Source organism: Rana temporaria, chromosome 9 (assembly GCF_905171775.1).
Source record: "Rana temporaria chromosome 9, aRanTem1.1, whole genome shotgun sequence".
In the NCBI taxonomy this organism is placed as follows: Eukaryota; Metazoa; Chordata; class Amphibia; order Anura; family Ranidae; genus Rana; species Rana temporaria.
In genome coordinates this window covers 58166301-58188061 of record NC_053497.1, presented here as the reverse complement: position 1 = coordinate 58188061, position 21761 = coordinate 58166301, and the positions used below count along the sequence as shown (strand labels likewise).

The 21761-nt window shown below is 43.5% G+C and overlaps 1 protein-coding gene across 1 annotated transcript in view; it reads right to left on the bottom strand.

Moving 5' to 3' along the window:
* Positions 1-176: 176 nt before the first annotated feature.
* RELB (RELB proto-oncogene, NF-kB subunit) overlaps positions 177-21761 on the bottom strand; it is a 70177-nt gene continuing 48592 nt past the window's right edge. The window contains exons 4-11 of the mRNA XM_040323570.1: positions 17855-18015; positions 12441-12532; positions 9982-10113; positions 8024-8128; positions 6920-7135; positions 5095-5160; positions 4933-5004; positions 177-655 (exon numbers count right to left, since the gene is read on the bottom strand). Coding sequence (XP_040179504.1) covers positions 360-655; positions 4933-5004; positions 5095-5160; positions 6920-7135; positions 8024-8128; positions 9982-10113; positions 12441-12532; positions 17855-18015 — 1140 coding nt within the window. The 3' untranslated portion in view covers positions 177-359. The remainder of the gene's footprint in view (positions 656-4932; positions 5005-5094; positions 5161-6919; positions 7136-8023; positions 8129-9981; positions 10114-12440; positions 12533-17854; positions 18016-21761) is intronic.

Here is a 21761-nt window from a genome sequence, read left to right as displayed (position 1 = left end):
TGAGTAAAAGTGCTGTGACTCTTTCCCTATACAAATCAAATGAAGTTCCCCTCTCATCTGGACACCAACGGTCCATTGTAACCACCTAACAAGATTGGCACTCAACCATTCAATATTTGATGTACATCTATGGAGAGGTGTAATCATGTAGTGGGAGATCTATATTAATGCTCTTGCTGGTTGGTTTGTCTGCTAACCTTTATATTTACATAAAAAACAATAAGTGCTCTCGGGCTCCCAGTGCCACTTGTCCACTCGGGTTAACACGTGTCTAGACAATGACCAAAGTGAGTTTTCCAATCATTTGTGATTAACAGATGGTACATTCAGTCAATTTCTGGATAGGCAGCCACTGAAGGTCAACAACTACCCATTCTCATATCATCTGCGTAGGGGCATTCTGAGTACATCTGTGCCTGCTCTCCTGTGAGGCTGAGACTGTGCCCAACCAAGCTGGCTGTGGCCTCTCCATCATTGTAAGCTTGGATGCTTTCAAAATGACTTGCAGTTGCTTGTTCCTCCAGGTCAGCGGTGGTCCATGCAGCATAGATGTCAAGGTTTGAATGTGTATCTTCAATGTGTGTCACATAATCCTGTAATATTTGTGGGTCAGTCAGGATATTAAATGGATCAATAGCAGGAAGGATCCCGTAATCTATGAAAGGAGAAAGAAAGGTATTAAATCACAGCACCTGTCTCCCCATTTTACACCCTATTATGAAATCCCTGAGATTATGGCATGTACACGGGATGAACCAACGACTATAGATCTGCTGGTCAAGTCTGAAAATGCAGCTTCTGGTTTGGAAGCAAGGGTGGGAAACGGCCATCAAATGTTGTACTTGCGCTAGAAAATGACCCCACATACCAGTCCTATTTTTGTGGCTGCCTGAGCACATCCCCCTCCAACATACAGTACTCTGCAAAGGACTTTGGCAGGTGTGAAAAATGCTGTAAATTAAGAATGCTTTGAGAAATAGAAGGGTTAATAGTTTATTTTTTATCAATATGGAATGAACAGAAGACAGATCCATATCAAATCAATATTTGGTGTGACCACCCTTTTTGCCTTCAAAAAAGCATCAATTCTTCTAGGTACATTTTTTGAAGGAACTCGGCAGGTAGGTTGTTCCAAACATCTTGGAAAACTTACCACAGATCTTCTGTGGATGTAGGCTGCCTCAAATCCTTCTGTCTCCTCATGTAATCCCAAACAGACTCCATGATGTTGCGATCAGGGCTCTGTAGAGGCCAAACCATCACTTCAAAGACTCCTTGTTCATCTTTACACTGAGGATAGTTCTTAATGACATTGGCTGCATGTTTTGGGTTGTTGTCCTGCTGCAGAATACATTTGGGGCCAATCACACACCTTCCTGATGGTATGGCACGATGGATAAGTATCTGCCTATATTTCTCAGCATTAAGAACACCATTGATCCTGACCAAATCTCCAACTCCATTTGCAGAAATGCAGCTCCAAACTTGCCAGGAACCTCCAATGTTGTCTAAAGACACTCAATTTTGTACCGCTCTCCAGCCCTTTGAGAGAAAAAAAAATGCCTTCTGCTACAGCCAAATATTTTAAACTTGGTCTCATAAGTCCGGAGCACCTGCTCCGATTTTCTGCACTCCAGTTCCTACGTTTTCGTGTAGAGTTGAGTTGCTTTGCCTTGTTTGTCCTATGCACGCCCATGACTAAGCCCTGTGGCTGAGGTGAAACATGTTGGAGGCGTGGCCTGGATGGAGCCAAGCTGAAGCAGTTTACTACTACAGATATGGGCTGAGCCGGTGTGTGCAGCAGTTGAACTTTTTTTTTCACTTGTTCTGCAAGATGCTTGGTACAACCTACCTGCCGAGTTTAAAAACTGTGTGTCTAAAAGAATTGATGCTGTTTGAAGACAAAGGGTGGTCACAAGAAAATATTGATTGGATTTCTCTATTGTTCATTTTCCATTTTGTTAATTGATAAAAAAATTAACACTTTTATGTTTCTTAAAGTATTCTTAAAGCGGAGGTCCCACGAAAAAAAAAATAATAATATTAAAAGCCAGCAGCTACAAATACTGCAGCTGCTGACTTAATAAATGGACACTTACCTGTCCAGCTCGCCCGCAATGTCGGAAGCCAAAGCCGAGCAATAGATCGTCCCTGCCGCCATCCTCGGTGAGGGAATCAGGAAGTGAAGCGTTGCGGCTTCACTGCCCGGTTCCCTACTGCACATGTGCGAGCGGAGCGTCCTCACTGGTCCCCACTGGCTCCTGGGAACAGTGTGTTTCCAAGAAGACAGCAGGGGGGGGAAAGGGGCATGACTCCCACAGGAGTCTATTCCCGGAAGTGGGTGCAAATACCTGTATTATACAGGTATCTGCACCCCCCTTACCCCTAAAAGGTGCCAAATGTGACACCGGAGGGGGGAGGGTTCCGAAAAGCGGAGGTTCACTGGAGCGGTGCGCTGGCAGGATGGTAAAAAAGAAAAAGTCCTGCTAGCAGCATCTTTGGAGCGGTGTGTATACCGCTCCTGTCCATTGAAATCAATGGGCACTGCGGCTATAATGCCGGAAAAGCGCTGCTGCAGATGCGCTTTGTGGTGGTTTTAACCCTTTCTTGGCTGCTACCAGGGGTTAAAAGCACTCCGCTAGCGGCCGAATACCCCCACAAATGACTTTACTGCGATTTTGCAGCGATTTCAGAGAATGCCTGTGTAAGTGGCATCAAAATCGGACCAAAGTAGTGAAGGGACTACCTTGAAGTCAGAACGACTTGAAGTCCTACTAATATGATTGGTTGTCATTGGAAATCATGGGAAACGACTTGTCATGCTACTTTGCTATCACAAATGGTGGGACAAGTTGTATAAGTGTGAAAGGGGCCTAAATCTGCTCCCACCCCATTCTAAGTCTATTCCATATATCATGGGAAGGAAACCATGTCTATACTTACCTATTCTGAAGCCACTCCATTGCAGTCACATGACCGGCTTCCAGCACCAGCTTTAGTGTAGAGGAAGGACTGCTAACAATAATGGCCCATAGTAAGCTTATGGGTGACGTCATCGCCCAGTGTCTGCAGCCATTGTCACTGCCTCTCCTCTACACTGAAGTAGGTACAGTACTGGGACCCAATCATGTGTCTGGACCAGAGCAGCTTTACAACAGATAAGAATACACATCTTTTATTTTACAGGGTAGATAGAATAGTCCTAGAATGGGGGTGGGATTGGATTTAGGCTTAGTTAGATTTTCATTGGAATTCTACTTTAACCCACACAAACTCTGCACTGGGTTTACAGTGAACTTACGGCTATTGTAAACAAATAAAAATTGCCATTTTCTTTGTACAGCTGACACCTCTAGGTACCAATATGTCACATCAGACTCCTTATAGAGTGTCCTGGGATTTCCCAAACCAAGTTGTTTTACTAACCAAAAGTGGGGCATATGAGGTGCAAACAGGTAGATAAAGTTTACAACTAATGGAGCTATATACAGAACATGGAGGTACCCAACTCTACACAGTAGGTGGCAACGGTAAAGCATTTACAATAACTGCAGAATTGCTTTAAAAGAAATGTTGAGGGTGTTTTTAACATGTTATTAGCAGAGTAATGTTTATTTTAAATCACATTTCTTGCTTGCTCTCCAATAATTATATTATATTACACATTGAGGTTTGTAAATTGGCCACTAGAGGGAGCTCTCAGCATAGTCAATCTCTTTCAATGTTTTCAAGCAGAGAAAATTGAGTACCGTCTGTGATACTTTTATTTGCACTAACATACAATTTTCAGGAGAAGCTTTCGGGGGGATGTCCCCTTCTTCAAGGTCCAAGCAGTACTGAAAAATTGTATGTTAGTGTAAATAAAAAAAGTATCACGGACAGTACTCAGTTTTCTCTGTTACTATTGCACGAATACAGCTACAATCACGTCAAATATTTTCAAGCAAAACATATGCAGTGTATCTTAAAGTACATGCAGATTTCCCCACAATTTCTCCCTTTAAAGACCCTGGAAGTACAGAATATTACCTGTTCATCTGCCAGACTCATAAGTCTTGTTGTGGGCGGACTACAAACAACATTTTAGTGGAGTGGTGTCAGCCCTGCTACTTGCCATTTGCTAAAATACTTAACTAAGCCCATTCCCAATATTCTACAACATAAAAGGACAATCATTCTGTAGTTCAGGATAACTAGGAGGACTCTTTAAGATGACATAGGAATTGTGCAGAAGACAAAGGAGAGCTATGAATTTCAGAAAAGCAACATCATTTTTGTTTGCACTTTATAAACAGATGTAACAAAATGCTTCCACTTTATCCTGAACTGACCTTAAGGGCGCTTTCACACGGAGCGGATCCCTATTGATCCGCCCCGTGTGTGTCCGTCGGCTCAGCGGGGATCCTCCGTAAATCCCCGCTAAGCTGTTGGCGGACAGGGCGGTCCCCGCACACTGTGCAGAGACCGCCCTGTCCCAACCTTCCATTTTTTTAAACCCTTTTAGGGATGGAGGCCTGTGGTGGTGCAAACCACATGCCTCATATAAAGTCCCAACCCCACTTTTTCCTATAACAACGAGACTGCCCTGTCTTTCCTCCGCTCTCCCCTATGGGGAATCGGATGAATAATGAATACGGACCGTATGTCCGTATTCATCCGATCCGTTTTGCCAGACGGAAGAAAAATAGGGTTTTCTTCCGTCTGAAAAAGCGGATCTTTGCGGAGGCGGATCTCTATGGACGTTAGCAGATGCATCATCCGCTAACGTCCACAATCCCATAGGGATGCATTACAAGTCTGTAAACGGACTTGTAAAAAACGGACCGTTCGTCCGCCCGTGTGAAAGGGCCCAAAATGATTTGATTGCAAAAGCAGTACTGAAGTCTGCCAAATACAACTACATTTATTGCACTACATTTTACATTTAATTACCTGATGGAGAAGTTATGTAGTCTGTGTATTCGGGTCTTGCTTGTCGTCTCCTGCTCTCAATCCCATGTGGGTCTGCAAAAAAAAAAAAAAAGGATCAGAGTAACATATAAGATTAGACACATAATAGTAATGTGTATATATAAAATGTTGCCAAGCACTGACCGTGTCCGACAAACTCATCTAGCGGAGAAGAGATGCGAGGTCGCTTTCTGCGCACTCCATGGGAATCTGTAGTAAAATTATGGGACACATTGTTTGTCTAGTTAGATTGGACAGAAGACCATTCAAGACACACAATCCGAGCAGATCACACACCAACCACACACACTGGACAGATCACACACCAGACAGATCACACATCACCCACACACCAGACAGATCACACATCACCCACACACCAGACAGATCACACACCAACCACACACACTGGACAGATCACACATCACCCACACACTGGACAGATCACACATCACCCACACACTGGACAGATCACACATCACCCACACACTGGACAGATCACACATCACCCACACACTGGACAGATCACGCATCACCCACACACTGGACAGATCACACATCACCCACACACTGGACAGATCACACATCACCCACACACTGGACAGATCACGCATCACCCACACACTGGACAGATCACGCATCACCCACACACTGGACAGATCACACACCAGACAGATCACACACCAACCACACACACTGGACAGATCACGCACCAACCACACACACTGGACAGATCACGCACCAACCACACACTGGACAGATCACGCACCAACCACACACTGGACAGATCACGCATCACCCACACACTGGACAGATCACGCATCACCCACACACTGGACAGATCACGCATCACCCACACACTGGACAGATCACGCATCACCCACACACTGGACAGATCACGCATCACTCACAAACTGGACAGATCACGCATCACTCACACACCGGACAGATCACGCATCACCCACACACTGGACAGATCACGCATCACCCACACACTGGACAGATCACGCATTACCCACACACCGGACAGATCACGCATCACCCACACACTGGACAGATCACGCATCACTCACAAACTGGACAGATCACGCATCACTCACACACTGGACAGATCACACATTACCCACACACCGGACAGATCACACACCGGACAGATCACGCATTACCCACACACCGGACAGATCACGCATCACCCACACACTGGACAGATCACACATTACCCACACACCGGACAGATCACACTCCACCGATGGACTGGACAGATCACACACCAATCACACTCTGAGCAGATCACACACCACCCACACACTGGACAGATGACACACCAACCACACACTGGACAGATCTCAGACCACCAATAGACTGAACAAATCATATGCCACCCCACTGAGAAGTCTGTACACCAGGTTGAGAAACATTTATTATCTGGGCCACCCTACTAGATTTCATTTAAATTATTTGTTTAAAGCACACGTTTATGAAGAGAAATGTGTAGGCTGCTTCCTGAAATTGCTAGTTACCTGGCTGTCTCTGGTTTCGATATTTTCAAACATTGATACATGTGTGATAGGTAGAGTAACAGCACAATCAGAATTCCTTATTTGTATACATATTTCTTTCAGTTTGGCGACACAAAAAGTATTGAAGCAAATGTTCATAGCTTTCCTTTAAGGCTGACCATACACTATAACAGTGTTTCTCAACCTTTTTTCAGTCAAAGCACCATTTAAAATGATGGACAGTCCCAAGGCACCCCATATCTAAAATGTAAAAAAACTATTCTAATAGTTTACAGTGGTTGCAATTAGTTTGTATAAGGGAGGGGCTTACCATTAATATTCCAATATTAGGTCTGATTAATAGGAAAACAATACAGGGGGACTTGCCTTCTCTACCCACCATCTTTGCAACATATTTTCTTCTTTAATTTCAACAATTGAGTGACAGACACCACACCCTACACACTGACCTCCATCATGTGGCAAGTATGTGAAGCTCACTCCATCGCTGCGGATGCCGTCAGTGATCCTCTGCAGGCAGACTTGCACTGTAGCCGGGTTACAGATATGCAAATCGCGGTATGGTGGCGTCTTGAGAACGATGGCGATCTGTCTGTGCACATCAGCTTGGGAGAAGTTGGCGCAGGCTTCCCACGAATTGTCAAAGAATACCACCTTGATATCCTCTGCAACAAATGTGGAGTAAGCAAAAGTTTACAAGGGACAATTAATCACAGGCAGATGTTGTCATTCAGTCATTCACACAAATGCACAATTGTGGCAACGTATGTACAATTTTTTCTTTTTTATATATACATATTGTGTGGGATGGGTCCTGGATGGGAGGTTTAGTTTCTTTCTATTAGTGTTGTGGTCCCTTTAAGGGAGACTCCAATAGATATTTTTAGTATTTAGGGGTTTTCATCTATGCAGGGGGAGGGGTACTGGGGTAGTGCAGTTGAACAAGAGAGGTCTGATTTCAGTACTTGGTAGTCCTCTTTTGAGACCCGAAATTCGGAGGCTCTGAAACTTTGGGTGGGAAAGAGCCTCCAAACCCTGACTGCAGGCACTTTGGCCCTGGAAGGGTTAGTCCACCTGCAATGGAGTCTTGAAAAGCAGCAAGAAGGAATCATCACCTGTCTACAAGGTAAAGTGGCGTAGTCCACAGCTGTGAGACCGGGTGGGCAGTCTGGTGACAGACTCAGTTTGCTGATCTCTTGCAGCTTGTATTGCACCCACAAACAGATGGGAACCCTAGGCCCAAGTGTGGGACTGAGATACTGGTGGTGAGCCATTTTGTGGGGACTTCATTATATTAGGACTATAGATTGTTATTTTGCTGAAGAAAGTGATTTGTGATCCTCTATATCAGGGATCTGCAATTAGTGGACCTCCAGCTGTTGCAAAACTACAAGTCCCATCATGCCTCTGGGTGTCATGCTTGTGGCTGTCAGAGTCTTGCTATGCCTCATGGGACTTGTAGTTCTGCAACAGCTGGAGGTCCGCTAATTGCATATCCCTGCTCTATATTATCACAAAGTAGATGGATAGAGACCCAACCCATGACCATTTACCTTTCTGCACCTTGTCACACAGGATGTACACCTCTTCTCCCCCTTCACAGTGGCCATACTCTTTATTCATCCGGCATATCTTCAGTTCGGATGTATTTGTGGATTCTAGAGAAGCAGAAAGAGAAATATCCAATTCAGACACCGGATATATGTAGAGCAGGGAGAGCATTCCAGTAATTGAGCACAAGACTTCTAAGGTGATCTTCTCTTAAAGTGGACCTCCTGTAATTTTTTCATCTTTCCATCTATTAAATCCTCTGCCCTTGTTGTTTTAACTTTGGATAGTAAACATTTTTTTCTGCCAGTAAATACCTTATACAGCCCACTTCCTGTTTCTTGTTTGGTAAAAAAAAAGCCTAGGCTTATGACATCATACACAGTTCTCACTCTTGTGAGCATTTGCCAGGAAGGGAGGTGGGATGAGTAATAAGAGGGCCAATGAGAGCTGAAAAGCTAGTGGTGTGTCTGTTTGAATCCAGGAAGTGGACAGGCAGCAGCTTCAGCTGCCCACAGTTAAAATGGCTGCAGCCATACTCATCGGCGGGAGATTTTCTGCAGCATATGTTTATCAGACAGAAAATAGAGTACTAATAAAGTAGGTCCACAGTATGGCAAAACGCGTCGGCACGAGGACTTACTTTATTAGTAGTCTATCTTCCGTCTGATAACCATACGCTGCAAACTGTCACATTTATACCTTGATATTTTAGCAATTAGATATATGTGCTATGCGTTATAGCTGTTCTTTTAAAATTGTGAGACTTTAATAAAATATGTGATTTTCATATAACTTTGGTGTATGCTCCTTTTCTGGCCTGTAGAGTCCGATATCCTTTTTTTTCTTTTTTTAAAGTCAACCAGTACTCATGGGCATCCGCAGAACTTTTTCCGGGGGGGCATAATTTTACGGTCACCTATGCTCCGCTTCTTTGACAATGTCATGAAGGGGAGGGGCTTAGCCATTATCCCATAAAGCGCAGGCATGTGCCCATGATATGCAGCCTCACTGTGCTGATCAAATGTACAGTACAGAGGGTGTACAGTATGTGTATATAGAAGGGGTGGATGGTATAGGTATATAGAGGAAGGAAGGTGGGTATATACAGCTCTATATACACAGGACAGATGATGTATATCTGCAGTTCGTGATGATGGAGGAATACAGGAAGGAAGATGGGTGTATATAGCTGTATACAGGACAGATGGGTGTATATAGCTGTGGACAGGACATGCCACCCCCCTTCACTGATCATACCTGTATGCACTCAGCTGTCCACCTCATCTGTATATATGTCAGCCCCCCCCCCCCCGTACACAAACAGCCTTCTCCCTTCACTTGTACTCACAGCCCCCATTTGTAAGGTCACAGTGGTCTTCCTTCTCCAAAGTCCTGTTTCCACATGTCCCTTTGAAAATACATTACAGGCAGCAAAGCAAACACGAGGGTGCACATACAGGAAGCAGCCAGAGGTGTCAGTAAAGAGCTCTGTAACTCAGTGACACTGATCTTGCAACAGCTGTGGAGCCGACTCACACAAACACAGAGAGAGTCAGCACAGCTACAGATGCGAGCATGGCAGACCCGTGCCGATTATAGGGGGGGGTCACTCGCCCCCCCTTACCCCATGAGCGGACGCCCATGCCAGTACTGTGCCCATTCCCAGCCAAACACGAGGTTTGCTTTCAAGCAGAATGAGCAAGAAGTCCACACCTAAATTCCATGCGCTCCCCTTTGGCCCATTTCCTTCCCCTACAAAGTCGCTTTGTGAATTCTGACCCAACACTTTCAAACACAAAAATACTTTCCACCAAGAGATGGGATTATGGAAGGCGAATTTTAAGACAGATCTCACAACTTCTGACAGCTTCATGTAAAAACACATTGATATTTTAATAGATCCATGGATTCATTTACTTGAGTTCAGCTTCACCCCCCTTGTTTTTTCCCGACTACTTACTCTTATCATACACGGGCTCTGACAACACAGGTCCAATTTTCATCTGTTGTCCGGCAGGTGAAGTATACCAGGCCTGAAAACAAAGCCTGACCACGTTGAGATCTACTTCCTCATGGTGCCGCCACATACCAGCTGTTGGGTTAAATGAAGAGCAGGTAAACCAAATACACAGATGGATATGTACATTCATCAAGACTTATGCAGCAATACGCCTGAAGGGAAATACAACACTGACACTCATGGCAATCAATCAAGAGCTCCATTTCGATTCTCCCATATCTGCAGCACAGGAGAATCCAATTGGTGGTAAAGACAAGACAAATAGTTCACACTTCAGGATTATTTTCAAAGGAGGCTTAAAGAGACCCTGGGCCAGATTCACAAAGAGTTACGCCGGCGTATCAGATACACCGACGTAACTCGCAATCTAAGCCCGTCGCATGTTTAAGTGTATGCTCAAACTGAGATACACTTAAACCTACCCAAGATATGACGGCCTGCGCCGTCGTATCTTAGGGTGCAATATTTCCGCTGGCCACTAGGTGGCGCTTCCATTGAGTTCGGCGTAAAATATGCAAATTAGTAGATACGCCGATTCACGAACGTACGCTTGCCCGTCGCAGGCTATGCCGGCGTAAAGATAAAGCTGCCCCCTAGGTGGCGTATCCTATGTTAAGTATGGCCGTCGTTCCCGCGTCGAAATTTTGAAACTTTACGTCGTTTGCGTAAGTCGTCCGTGAATGGGGCTGGACGCCATTTACGTCCACGTCAAAACCAATGACGTCCTCGCGACGTCATTTAGAGCAATGCACGCCGGGATTTTTTAGGGACGGCGCATGCGCAGTTCATTCGGTGCGGGGACGCGCTTCATTTTAAGGAAACACGCCCCGAACCCGCCGAATTTGAATTCCGCCGGGTGTTTTACGCTACGCCACCGCAACTTTACAGGCAAGTGCTTTGTGAATAAAGCACTTGCCTGAAAAACTTGTGGCGGCGTAACGTAAATCAAATACGTTACGCCCGCCCAAACGTACGCCCATCTACGTAAATCTGGCCCCCTGCCACCAACCTACAAGATTGTAGGCAAAAACACTGAAAAATCACCGGCCCGTTCCTTTTTCCCCTGTACACACAGCCAGTTTTCCCGACAGGAGAGCTTTGATTGGGAAAACCGGGGAAAAAAACACTGCGATTCGTGGCAAGAAAAAAGACAACATGTTCTCATTTTTTAAACCGCAGTTTTCCTGTTTGGAAACCGCTAAGGAGCATACACACAGTCGGTTTTCTTGGCCAAACAAAAACACAGCAGTTTTCCCGACGGGAAAACCGATCGTGTGTACTAGGCATAAGCCTATTTCTGACATTTGGGGTTTACAAGTTAAAATATGTATTTTTTGCTAGAACTCCCAAACATTATATATATAATTTAAAAGCGGCTCATTGCATTTTATAGCATACACACATTATTATTAACTCTACAGTCATTATCTTGACCTAAGTCCATATATTACTTCCTGCCTGATGCCTGTCCATCCTGGGTGTGCGCCTCTGTGTGTGGGGAGCCGTCTGCCGTTCAGCACCCTGCCTCAGTCCCTGGCAGGATCTACGCCTATTGGGGTCTGTTTGGGCTGGACTTCCATGCCAGCTACATGGGAATACCCCAAAGCACAATGCACCTTTGCTCCTGATGAGTGACTTAAAGTCGCGAAACGCGTAGAGCTAACAACGTCATGCTCCAACTATATGTTACTACAATACCCCATATTGCATTTTGTGTCTGTAAATCCCGATTTTTGTTCTGAACTGCTTTAAGCTTTCCATAAAAGTTTATGTATTTTAACCTTATCATCTTTGTCTTTTTGTTGACATGAATTTGAATCTATCTATATAAGTATTTAATACTGTATAATTATGATCTTCTTCAATAATGTAATATAGTTATGTACGATACATTATATGAAAGTATTAAATGATCGTAATCTACTTCAATCATCCTTTACCATTTCAAGCTTTTCCCCGCACACACTTCATTTAAAGGCCCGCTCTCCTTCGCTCTTCCATTATTTATATATATATATTTTAGCAGAAAATCTAGAGAATGCTGCAATATTCAGCGATTGCTGCAATATTTTATGTCACACGGTATTTGTGCAGCAGTCTTTTAAACGCAACTTTTTGGGGAAAAACACACTTTCATGAATTTTAAAAAACCTTAACAGTAAAGTTAGCCTAATTTTTTTGTATAACGTGAAAGATGATGTTACACCGAGTAAATAGATACCAACCGCTTTGCCAGCGGCGCTATGCCAGCAATTTTAACCCTTTTTAAAAGCACCCCTCTAGCGGCCAAATAGCGCCGCAAAAACAATGGTAAAGCGCTGCTAAAAAGAACGGCGCTTTACTGCCGAGGGCGCAATGCCCCAGTGTGAAAGTAGCCTTAAGAATATGTTGGTGCTCACCATTATAGGGATCTATCCCCAAATTTAGCCTGGCTTGAACCGATGACTCGATTTCCTTTTTCCGGACACATTGGATACCAAGGTTACTAAAGCTGGAAGAAGGAAAAAATACCGTGGTGAAACAAGTACCATATAAATACCAAGTACAAAAACAATGGGAATGCTAAAAACATTTTATTTTATTTTTTTCAATTCTTTATTTTCCGTCACAAGGCAACAGTACAGGAAGCGCAAGAAAATGCATATAAAAAGGATAAATACAGTATCTCACAAAAGTGAGTACACCCCTCACATTTTTGTAAATATTTTATTATATCTTTTCATGTGACAACACTGAAGAAATGACACTTTGCTACAATGTAAAGTAGTGAGTGTACAAATTGTATAACAGTGTACATTTGCTGTCCCTTCAAAATAACTCAACACACAGCCATTAATGTCTAAACCGCTGGCAACAAAAGTGAGAACACTCCTAAGTGAAAATGTCCAAATTGGGCCCAAAGTGTCAATATTTTGAGGGGACACCATTATTTTCTAGCACTGCCTTAATTCTCTTGGGCATGGAGTTCATTCATTTCTGAGATCTTTTTCCGCCAAACGAAGATCGGCCGTGCTTGCGACCGCTTCCAATGGAGCAGTGTGCAGCCTTTGACAACGGTAAGTAAAATTGGTACAATAGAAAGTCTATAGGTCCTCACCGAGTTCTGGTGATGATACAGAAGAGAGAACGCTGGGTCCCACGTACACCTTTGACCAAAAGGCAAGTAGCGCGTGGCAGGACCAAAAGATGTGAAGAAGAGAACCAGTCTCCTCCCGCACCGCCAACATACATTGGGAAAACATCTTATTGATCAAAACAGGGTAAAAACATTTCTTGCTGAACCATTCCGATGACATTTTAAGGGAACAGGTCCATTTCTACTGCTGATTTGAGTTTAAAGAGACAAAAAAACATCTGCAGGTTTGAAGTACAGGAAACTTGTTGTGGTCTTAGCGTAGCTTCAAAACCCTGTAATTTCCAGACAATTCCCAGGCCATTCTGTCACTGAAAGCTACAGTCCTTCTCTGTCCTGCCTCTTACATTTCTATTGGCCACTGAAGCACTCTATCATAGTAATGGGCCAATAGGAGACTGTGTGTGTCTGCGGCAAATTCTAACATCACTGAGAAATGCCGGCGCTTGGTCTCTTGGTCAAGGAACCATGCGATCACAAGAAGAGGCAGTATCATTAACACTTAAAAACAAATTTAAAAAATAATTTACTGGCAATGTATATTTATTAGACACAAAAACGAATGCGTTTAGGTTAAATCAGAGCACGTGTTAAGCCCTCATTCGGCTTCTATCATTAAAGTTGAACTCCGTGCAGATACAAAAGAAGCACATTTAATGCAGCGCTGTATTCATTAACCACTTGAGCTCCAGAAGATTTGACCCCCTTCATGACCAGGCCATTTTTTGGTATTCAGCACTGCACCACTTTAACTGGTCATGCAATGCTGTACACAAACCAAATTTCATCCATTTTTTTCCCCACACAAAATAGAGCTCTCTTTTGGTGGAAGTTATCGTGCCTACAAACTAGAGTACCATATATAGTCGAGAATAAGCCGACCCGAGTATAAGCCAAGGTACCTAATTTTATCACAAAAAACTGGGAAAAAACGTATTGACTCGGGTATACGCCTAGGGTGAGAATGCAGCAGCTACTGTAAGCGGAAAAGAGGGTCAACAATGCCAATTTGCAGCTTCACTGTGCCATTTGCACGCCTCACTGTGCCCATTGCAACCTCACTGTGCCAGAGTCAGTGTACCTGAAATTCTTGACAGGCTGCTGGTGTCCATTCATTGTTTAAAAGTTGCGGTCTCCTCCTGGTCCCTTCCGTGATAGGCGATTCCCAGCAGACACAGTTCCGCCTATCACGGACGTTCTCTCATCCTCGGACTCAGTTTCCCAGCAGACACTGTGTTCAGTGTTCTGCCAATCACGGACGTCCTTTCATCCTCGCACAAGAGGACGTCTGTGATTGGCGGAACACTGATCACTGTGTCTGCTGGGAAACGCCTATCAGGAGGAGACCGCGACTTTTAAACAATGAATGGACGCCCGCAGCCTGTCAAAAATTTCAGGTACACTGACTCGAGTATGAGCCAAGGGGGGTATTTTCAGCCCTAAAAAAAGGGCTGAAAAACTTGACTTATACTCGAGTATATACAGTATATATACTAGAGTTTTTATTCTATTTTTTTATACTACTGACAGTAATCTGCGACTTATAATGGGACTGTGATAGTGCGGCGGGCAAGCCGACACTGGGGTGAACTGATTTAACTGCCACTGATATCACCAGTGACATTAATACAGTGATCACTGATACTATATGCTGTCACTGTACTATTGACACTGGCTGGAAAGGGGTTAACATCTAGGGTGATCAAGGGGTTAAATGTGTGCCCAACTATGTGTAATGCGTGCTGTTTTTACTAAGAGATCTCTCAGTTTTGCATCCCTGCTTTGCAGGAATGAGAAACTGACAGATCGCTCCATCTGTACAGAGCTCTGTGTTGTTTATCAACACGGAGCTCTGGGCTGTGAATGTATGCAGCTGTCCTGAGTATGAATCATTGGCTGGGACTTTCTGACAGGCTCCTGCTATGTACAATCACAGTGGGTGCTGAGTGGGGCACCCTAAACCCGGAAGTCGTCAGCGATGTACAGGTACATTGATTTCCTTACCCCAGCTGCTCGGGTGGGTGGGATGTGGTGAATATAATCATTAAATGTTTTTGGTTCAATAGTTTTTATTGAGAAGATTTATTTTATGAAAACATAAAAACCAAATACAAGAACAACAGTTCTAGAACAAACAGGTAAGAGAGCTGCCGCTCCAGGTGAGCTCACTAGGGTAATTGATGTCCACTCAGAAGCAGATGGGTGCTGGCAATGCACAGGATGTGCAAAAACAATAAGGATATGGACAGCCGCACTCCAGTAACTTGAAAAAGACGTGCCCTTTATTGGGTACAGGAAAAAATGATTAAGCATTGACACTCATTGATTAAGCATTGACACTCAATGCGAAACGCGTCAGCTGTTTATCCCACTGTGTGCTGATATCTGTAGTGCATTTTTTCCTGTACCCAATAAAGGGCACGTCTTTTTCAAGTTACTGGAGTGCGGCTGTCCATATCCTTATTGTTTTTGAACAACAGTTCTAGAATACAATCTCTGAAGTCGTGGTGGCAAGTAAATATGTTTTTTAAATTGCAAGTAGTCGAGTGCTCAAACTGGACTTGATGTCAGCCACTTGTAGTCTATCACGCAGCAGAGCTCAGACAGAGAAGGGAAAGCAGCAAAGACACCAGTCAGGTGTACTGCAGTGCTCATGTACAAAGAACAAGTTGAATGGAGAAGAGAGCAAAGTGACAGAGAGGTAAGCTAATTTATGAATGAATATAATACATTTTGCAATTTTGCATAAGGACATTTTTGGATTGAATAATATTTTGATTGGATTTTCTGTTCACTTTAAAGGTTTTGCACATGGCAATCATATATGGTGTTTTGCACATGGCAATTTTACTTAGCGCTGCACTTTTAGGACATACAGAAAATCTCATCAGTCTGCTGCTTCTCCTTTCACTGTCTAGTCACAGGCTGGGGGAAGAACAAGATCTGTTATCTACCTGCTGTACCGAAAATCTGGCCTCCTGATCCTGCTAGACAGGAATGTGTTCTGTCACAGAGCAGATAAAACGGCTCCTGTACATGTATTTTGTCTGCATCTTTAGCTTCCTGTCTGGAGTTCAGCTTTAAGAACATACAATGCCTTGCAAAAGTATACTCACAACCTGGAATTAACATGGATCGTTTGAGGATTTGCGTCATTTCATTTACAGAACATGTCCACAACTTTAAAGATTTTTTTTTTTTATTGTGAAGCAAAAACAAATAGGAAAGATAACAGAAAAAGTCAATGTGCATAACTATTCACCCCCTCTAAAGTCAATAATTTGTAGAGCCACCTTTCACAAGTCACTTTGGATAAGTCTCTATGAGCTTGCCACATCTTACCACTGGGATTTTTGCCCATTCCTCTTGAAAAAACTGCTCCAGCTCCTTCAAGTTTGATGGTTTGTGCTTGTGAACAGCAATTTTTAAGTCTGACCACAGATTTTCTATTAGATTGAGGTCTGGGCTTTGACTAGGCCATTCCAACACATTTACATGTTTCCCCTTAAACCACTCAAGTGTTGCTTTAGCAGTGTGTTTGGGGTCATTGTCCTGCTGGAAGGAGAAGCTCCGTCCTAGCCTCAAATCACACACAAAGTGGTACAGGTTTTGCTCAAGAATATCCCTGTATTTAGAACCATCCATCTGTCCCTCAACATTGATCAGTTTCCCAGTCCTGACTGCTGAGATGGTGTTTTTTGGGTGATGTGATGTGTTGGGTTTGCGCCAGACATAGCGTTTTCTTTGATGGCCAAAAAGTTACATTTTAGTCTCATCAGACCAGAGCACCTTCCTCCATACATTTTAGGAGTCTCCCACATGCCTTTTTGCAAACTCAAAACATGCCATATTTTTTTTGCTGAAAGTAATGGCTTTCTTCTGGCCACTCTGCCATAAAGCCCAACTCTATGGAGCGTATGGCTTATTGTCGTCCTATGTACAGATACTCCAGTCTCTGCTGTAGAACTCTGCAGCTCCTCCTTACCTTGGGTCTCTGTGCTGCCTCTCTGATTAATGCCCTCCTTGCCCTGTCCGTGAGTTTTGGTGTGCGGACATCTCTTGGCAGGTTTGCTGTTGTGCCATGTTCTTTCCATTTGGTTATGATAGATTTGATGGTGCTCCTGGAGATTATCAAAGATTTGGATATTTTTTTATAACCTAACCCTGACTTGTTCTTCTCAACAACATTGTCCCTTACTTGTTTGGAGATTTCCTTGGTCTTCATGGCAGTGTTTGGTTAGTTGTGCCTCTTGCTTAGGTGTTGCAGCCTCTGGGGCCTTTCAACAAGGTGTGTATATGTAATGACAGATCATGCGACACTTAGATTGCACACAGGTGGACATTTCACTAATTATGTGGCTTCTCTAGGTAATTGGTTGCACCAGAGCTTTTTATGGGCTTCATAACAAAGGGGGTGAATACATACGCACATAGCAATTATTTTTTTATTTCTGAAAAATAGTTTTATGTATATATTTTACTTCACCAACTTGGGACTATTGTATTCTGATCCATCACATATAATTCAGATTAAAAAAACATTGAACTAAAGGCTGTAATGTAACAAAATAGGTAAAAAGCCAAGGGGGGTGAATACTTTTTCAAGGCACTGTATGTGTGACAATTAGGTAATGAACCACTCTGTATTGCTTTGTGTGTTATCATCAATATTCAGCTCACCAATGTTCAGTCTCTCCTTCATTTGGGTGCAGTATGAATTCACAGATGCCATCGTGACAGTCTTTCCCCACAAGGGCGTGTGGGTGGATACGATGAGGAGGGTCCTTCCAAACCAGGCAGACGCTAATATGAACTTCCCGGATCGCCTCGCAGTTTAACAGCTACACCAACAAAACAAGGAGGTGACAGGTGATGAGGCTGCTGGGATGTGGGAAATCTTAGGTACTTTCCAAGAAAGGTTAAGCTGTACAAATCTCATCAATCACTATATGTGCTCAGAAGAAAGTGTGTAACTAATACAGCAGAAAATGAAATCACAATAAGTCATGTTGCCAAACACAATTTCTTTCTATAGAGCAGGCAGATGCTCTCCGCCACCTGTTGCATAACTAGAAACCCCAGCATGCTTTGCCAGCCAGCGGCCAACCTTTTTGGCATCAACAGCTTACTCTGGTTCTTCCGAAACTGCAGAAGTTGGCATGTCCTGGCAGGTTGTTGAATATCCAAAGCAATCACAGCAATATAACTTTTAAGGGAAAGCAAATTGAATGGGAAACCCATGCCATGAAACTGATATGAGAAGAATATTGAGGCGTCCACTGTTGACCAATGCTAGTTGCTGCTTCTGGTTTCATTATTCTCTAAGGCTGGCCAGAGATGGAGCAAATTTCCTTCCTTAAACCACAGGCAGTGTTGACAGAGCAATCCTTCCCCTGAAGTAGAGTGTGGGTAGAGAGGGGAAGGGTGGCAGCGGGGGAAACCGTCCCCACCGGGAGAACACAGTGATTATTGCTGACAGCTATCAGCCGTTTAGTGATAATCACATGTAAAATCACGCAGGCTGGTTGTACTCAAGTTGATCGACCGGTCAATCAACTTGGGTACATTCAACCTGCCCATACATGGTTCAAATTTCAGCCGGTTCAGCAGAGATTTGAACCGTCTTAAGACATACAAGGATAAAAGTAGGAAAAGTAGGCGCTTGTGCCAACTTAAATGTGTACCACCAACCTACTTACTCAGGGTAGGGGAAGATACAAATGGTAAAATTATGAAGAACAAAAACAACCACCCTAAGTGCAATAAATCAAAGATTTTTTTTATTCCATATAAACATTTAGGTACTCACAAAAGTACGATCAAAATAGGCACGTAGGCATATGTTGCCGAACATCCGTATAGTCTGTCGATCCGTAGGCTGATGGCTCCGGTGTCTGCGAGAAGGCTGCGCCAGTGTATGCTGACACTTCCTGTCTCTGGAACGCATGCAGGGAGCCAAGGGGATGTCGTCACTTCCGGAGGGAATTAGCCAATAGGCGATGCGTTTGTGGAGCATGCACTCCTTCTTCAGGCCCAATAGAGGCTGTGATGGGTCACGGCTTTTAAGCCCGACGGGCTGCGCTGCTGGGTCCCAACTACTCCCAGCTGGGTTGAGTTTAATCGCAGCAGTATACACAAAATGACTGTATTACTATACATTAAAAAAGAGATAAAAACAAAAAAAGAGCATGCAATTATTTTGTATCACATGCTCTTTTTTGTATCACATGCTCTTTTTTGTTTTAATCTTTTTTTTTTATGTATAGTAATAGTCATTGTTTGTATAATGCTGCAGCAATGCAGTCCGCTGGGCTTAAAAGCTGTGACCCATCACAGCCTCTGTTAGGCCTGAAGAAGGAGCGCATGCTACGCAAACGCGTAGCTTATTGGCTAATTCCCTCCGGAAGTGACAACATGCGTGCGTTCCAGAGACAGAAAGTGTCAGCATACAGCCTTCTCATAGACACTGCAGCTATCAGCCTACGGATCGACAGACTAGATGGACGTTCGGCAACACATGCCTATTTTGATCGTACCTTTGTGAGTATCTCATGTTTATATGGAATTCAAAAATTCTTTAATTTATTCCACTTAGAGTGGCGCCTGTGTTTCATCCTGTCCTAAGACACTGACCTGGAACAAGTATGTAACAAGTCAAGTCGGAAATCCTCATCTGGATACATACCATGGGCCAGCAGAGATGTAAATATTAAGCCTAGTAGAAGGCCATCAATGTATGTAGTTCTCACATAGGAAGTTTCCTTTAACCACTTAAGGACCACCGCACAACGATATATGTTGGCACGGCTGGGCACAAAGGCATACATGTACGTCCCCTTTAAGAACCCAGCCATGGGTCGCGAGCATGCTCGCGACCCGGTCCGAAGCTCCGTAACCCGCGGGACCCGATCGCCACCGGTGTCACGCGATCGGGTCACAGGAGCTGAAGAACGGGGGGAGGCGAGTGTAAACAAACCTTCCCTCTTCTTCTCTGTGGCAGTGTCACTGTCATAGGGAACAACGATCAGTGACGTCACACATCCAGCCATGCCCCCTACACTAAGAACCACACATGAGGTCACACTTAACCCCTACAGCGCCCCCTAGCGGTTAACCCCTTCACTGCCATTGTCATTTTCACAGTAATCAGTGCATTTTTATAGCACTTTTCGCTGTGAAAATGACAATGGTCCCAAAAATGTGGCAAAAGTGTCCGATGTGTGCGCCATAATGTCGCAGTCATGAAAAAAAAAAATCGCTGATCGCCAGCATTACTAGTAAAAAAAAATAAAAAAAAATATTAATAAAAATTCCATAAAACTATCCCCTATTTTGTAAACGCTATAACTTTTGTGCAAACCAAACGCTTATTGCGATTTTTTTTACCAAAAATATGTAGAAGAATACGTATCGGCCTAAACTGAGGAAAAAAATAGTTTTTTTATAATATATTTTTTGGGAATATTTTTTATAGCAAAAAGTAAAAAATATATATATATATTTTTAAATTGTCGCTCTATTTTTGTTTATAGCGCAAAAAAATAAAATGCAGAGGTGATCAAATACCACCAAAATAAAGCTCTATTTGTGGGAAAAAAAGGACACCAATTTTGTTTGGGAGCCACATCACACGACCACGCAATTGTCAGTTAAAGGGACGTAGTGCCGAATTGCAAAAAGGAGCAAGGTCCTTTACCTGCATAATGGTTCGGGTCTTAAGTGGTTAAAGTGGAACTGAACTAAAAAAAAAAATATTTGGTGTGTTATAGAGAACATATAGAAATATTTATTGTGCCTCAAAATACCAAATAAATAAAAATAAATCTAGATTATGACTGGAATTCTAGCTGAAAATATCAGTACACTTCCTTGTATGTAAGGGTGCCTAGGCATGGTTGCTGGAGGCTCGGACAAGCGGGAGCAAAGTCCTGCCTCTACCAAGATGTCCACCTCCTGACAAAGTGGCCCCCGAAACGTTGCACCTTCAATGTTATAATGGGATCATTCTAACAAAGGTCTGGACGTTATCTCGAAGAACCATGGGGTGCTGGTGATCTATGCTTTGGCGCAAGGTATGGTAAACCCTCCGATTGCCTTTTCTGGGCACAGTTTCTTTTTAAAAGCAATAAGCAGAACAATAAAATATCCCACTGTTTTGCCGTAGTCACTTATAAGATGTTGTTTAACTAAATGCATTTTAAACATTCGCCCCCCTCTCCCCACTTCTTGCAGGTTTCCGCTGAAGGTCGGTGGGATTTGTGACTCTCAGCCAATTGGCAGACAGTGAATTTGACAATTCATCTAACCACGGGCAATGCCACACTTTTCCTAGTCTTTCCTGTATGGAGAGCACACATACACAGTGTGTAAACAGGGGCGTTCTTCCTCAAGCCCTCAATTTTAGATAGTCTGGACTCCTGTTTAGGAGGAGGTGTTTGTTAGCAATAGAAAGAAAACAGATTATAAGGATAATGATCATCAATGAAGAATTTCTCATGGAGTTTCCCTGGGTCATCACAGGTTGGTAAGCAATGTTCATTTTGGCAGCAAATTTCGATTTAGTTTTAGTCTAATGCCTTGTACACGC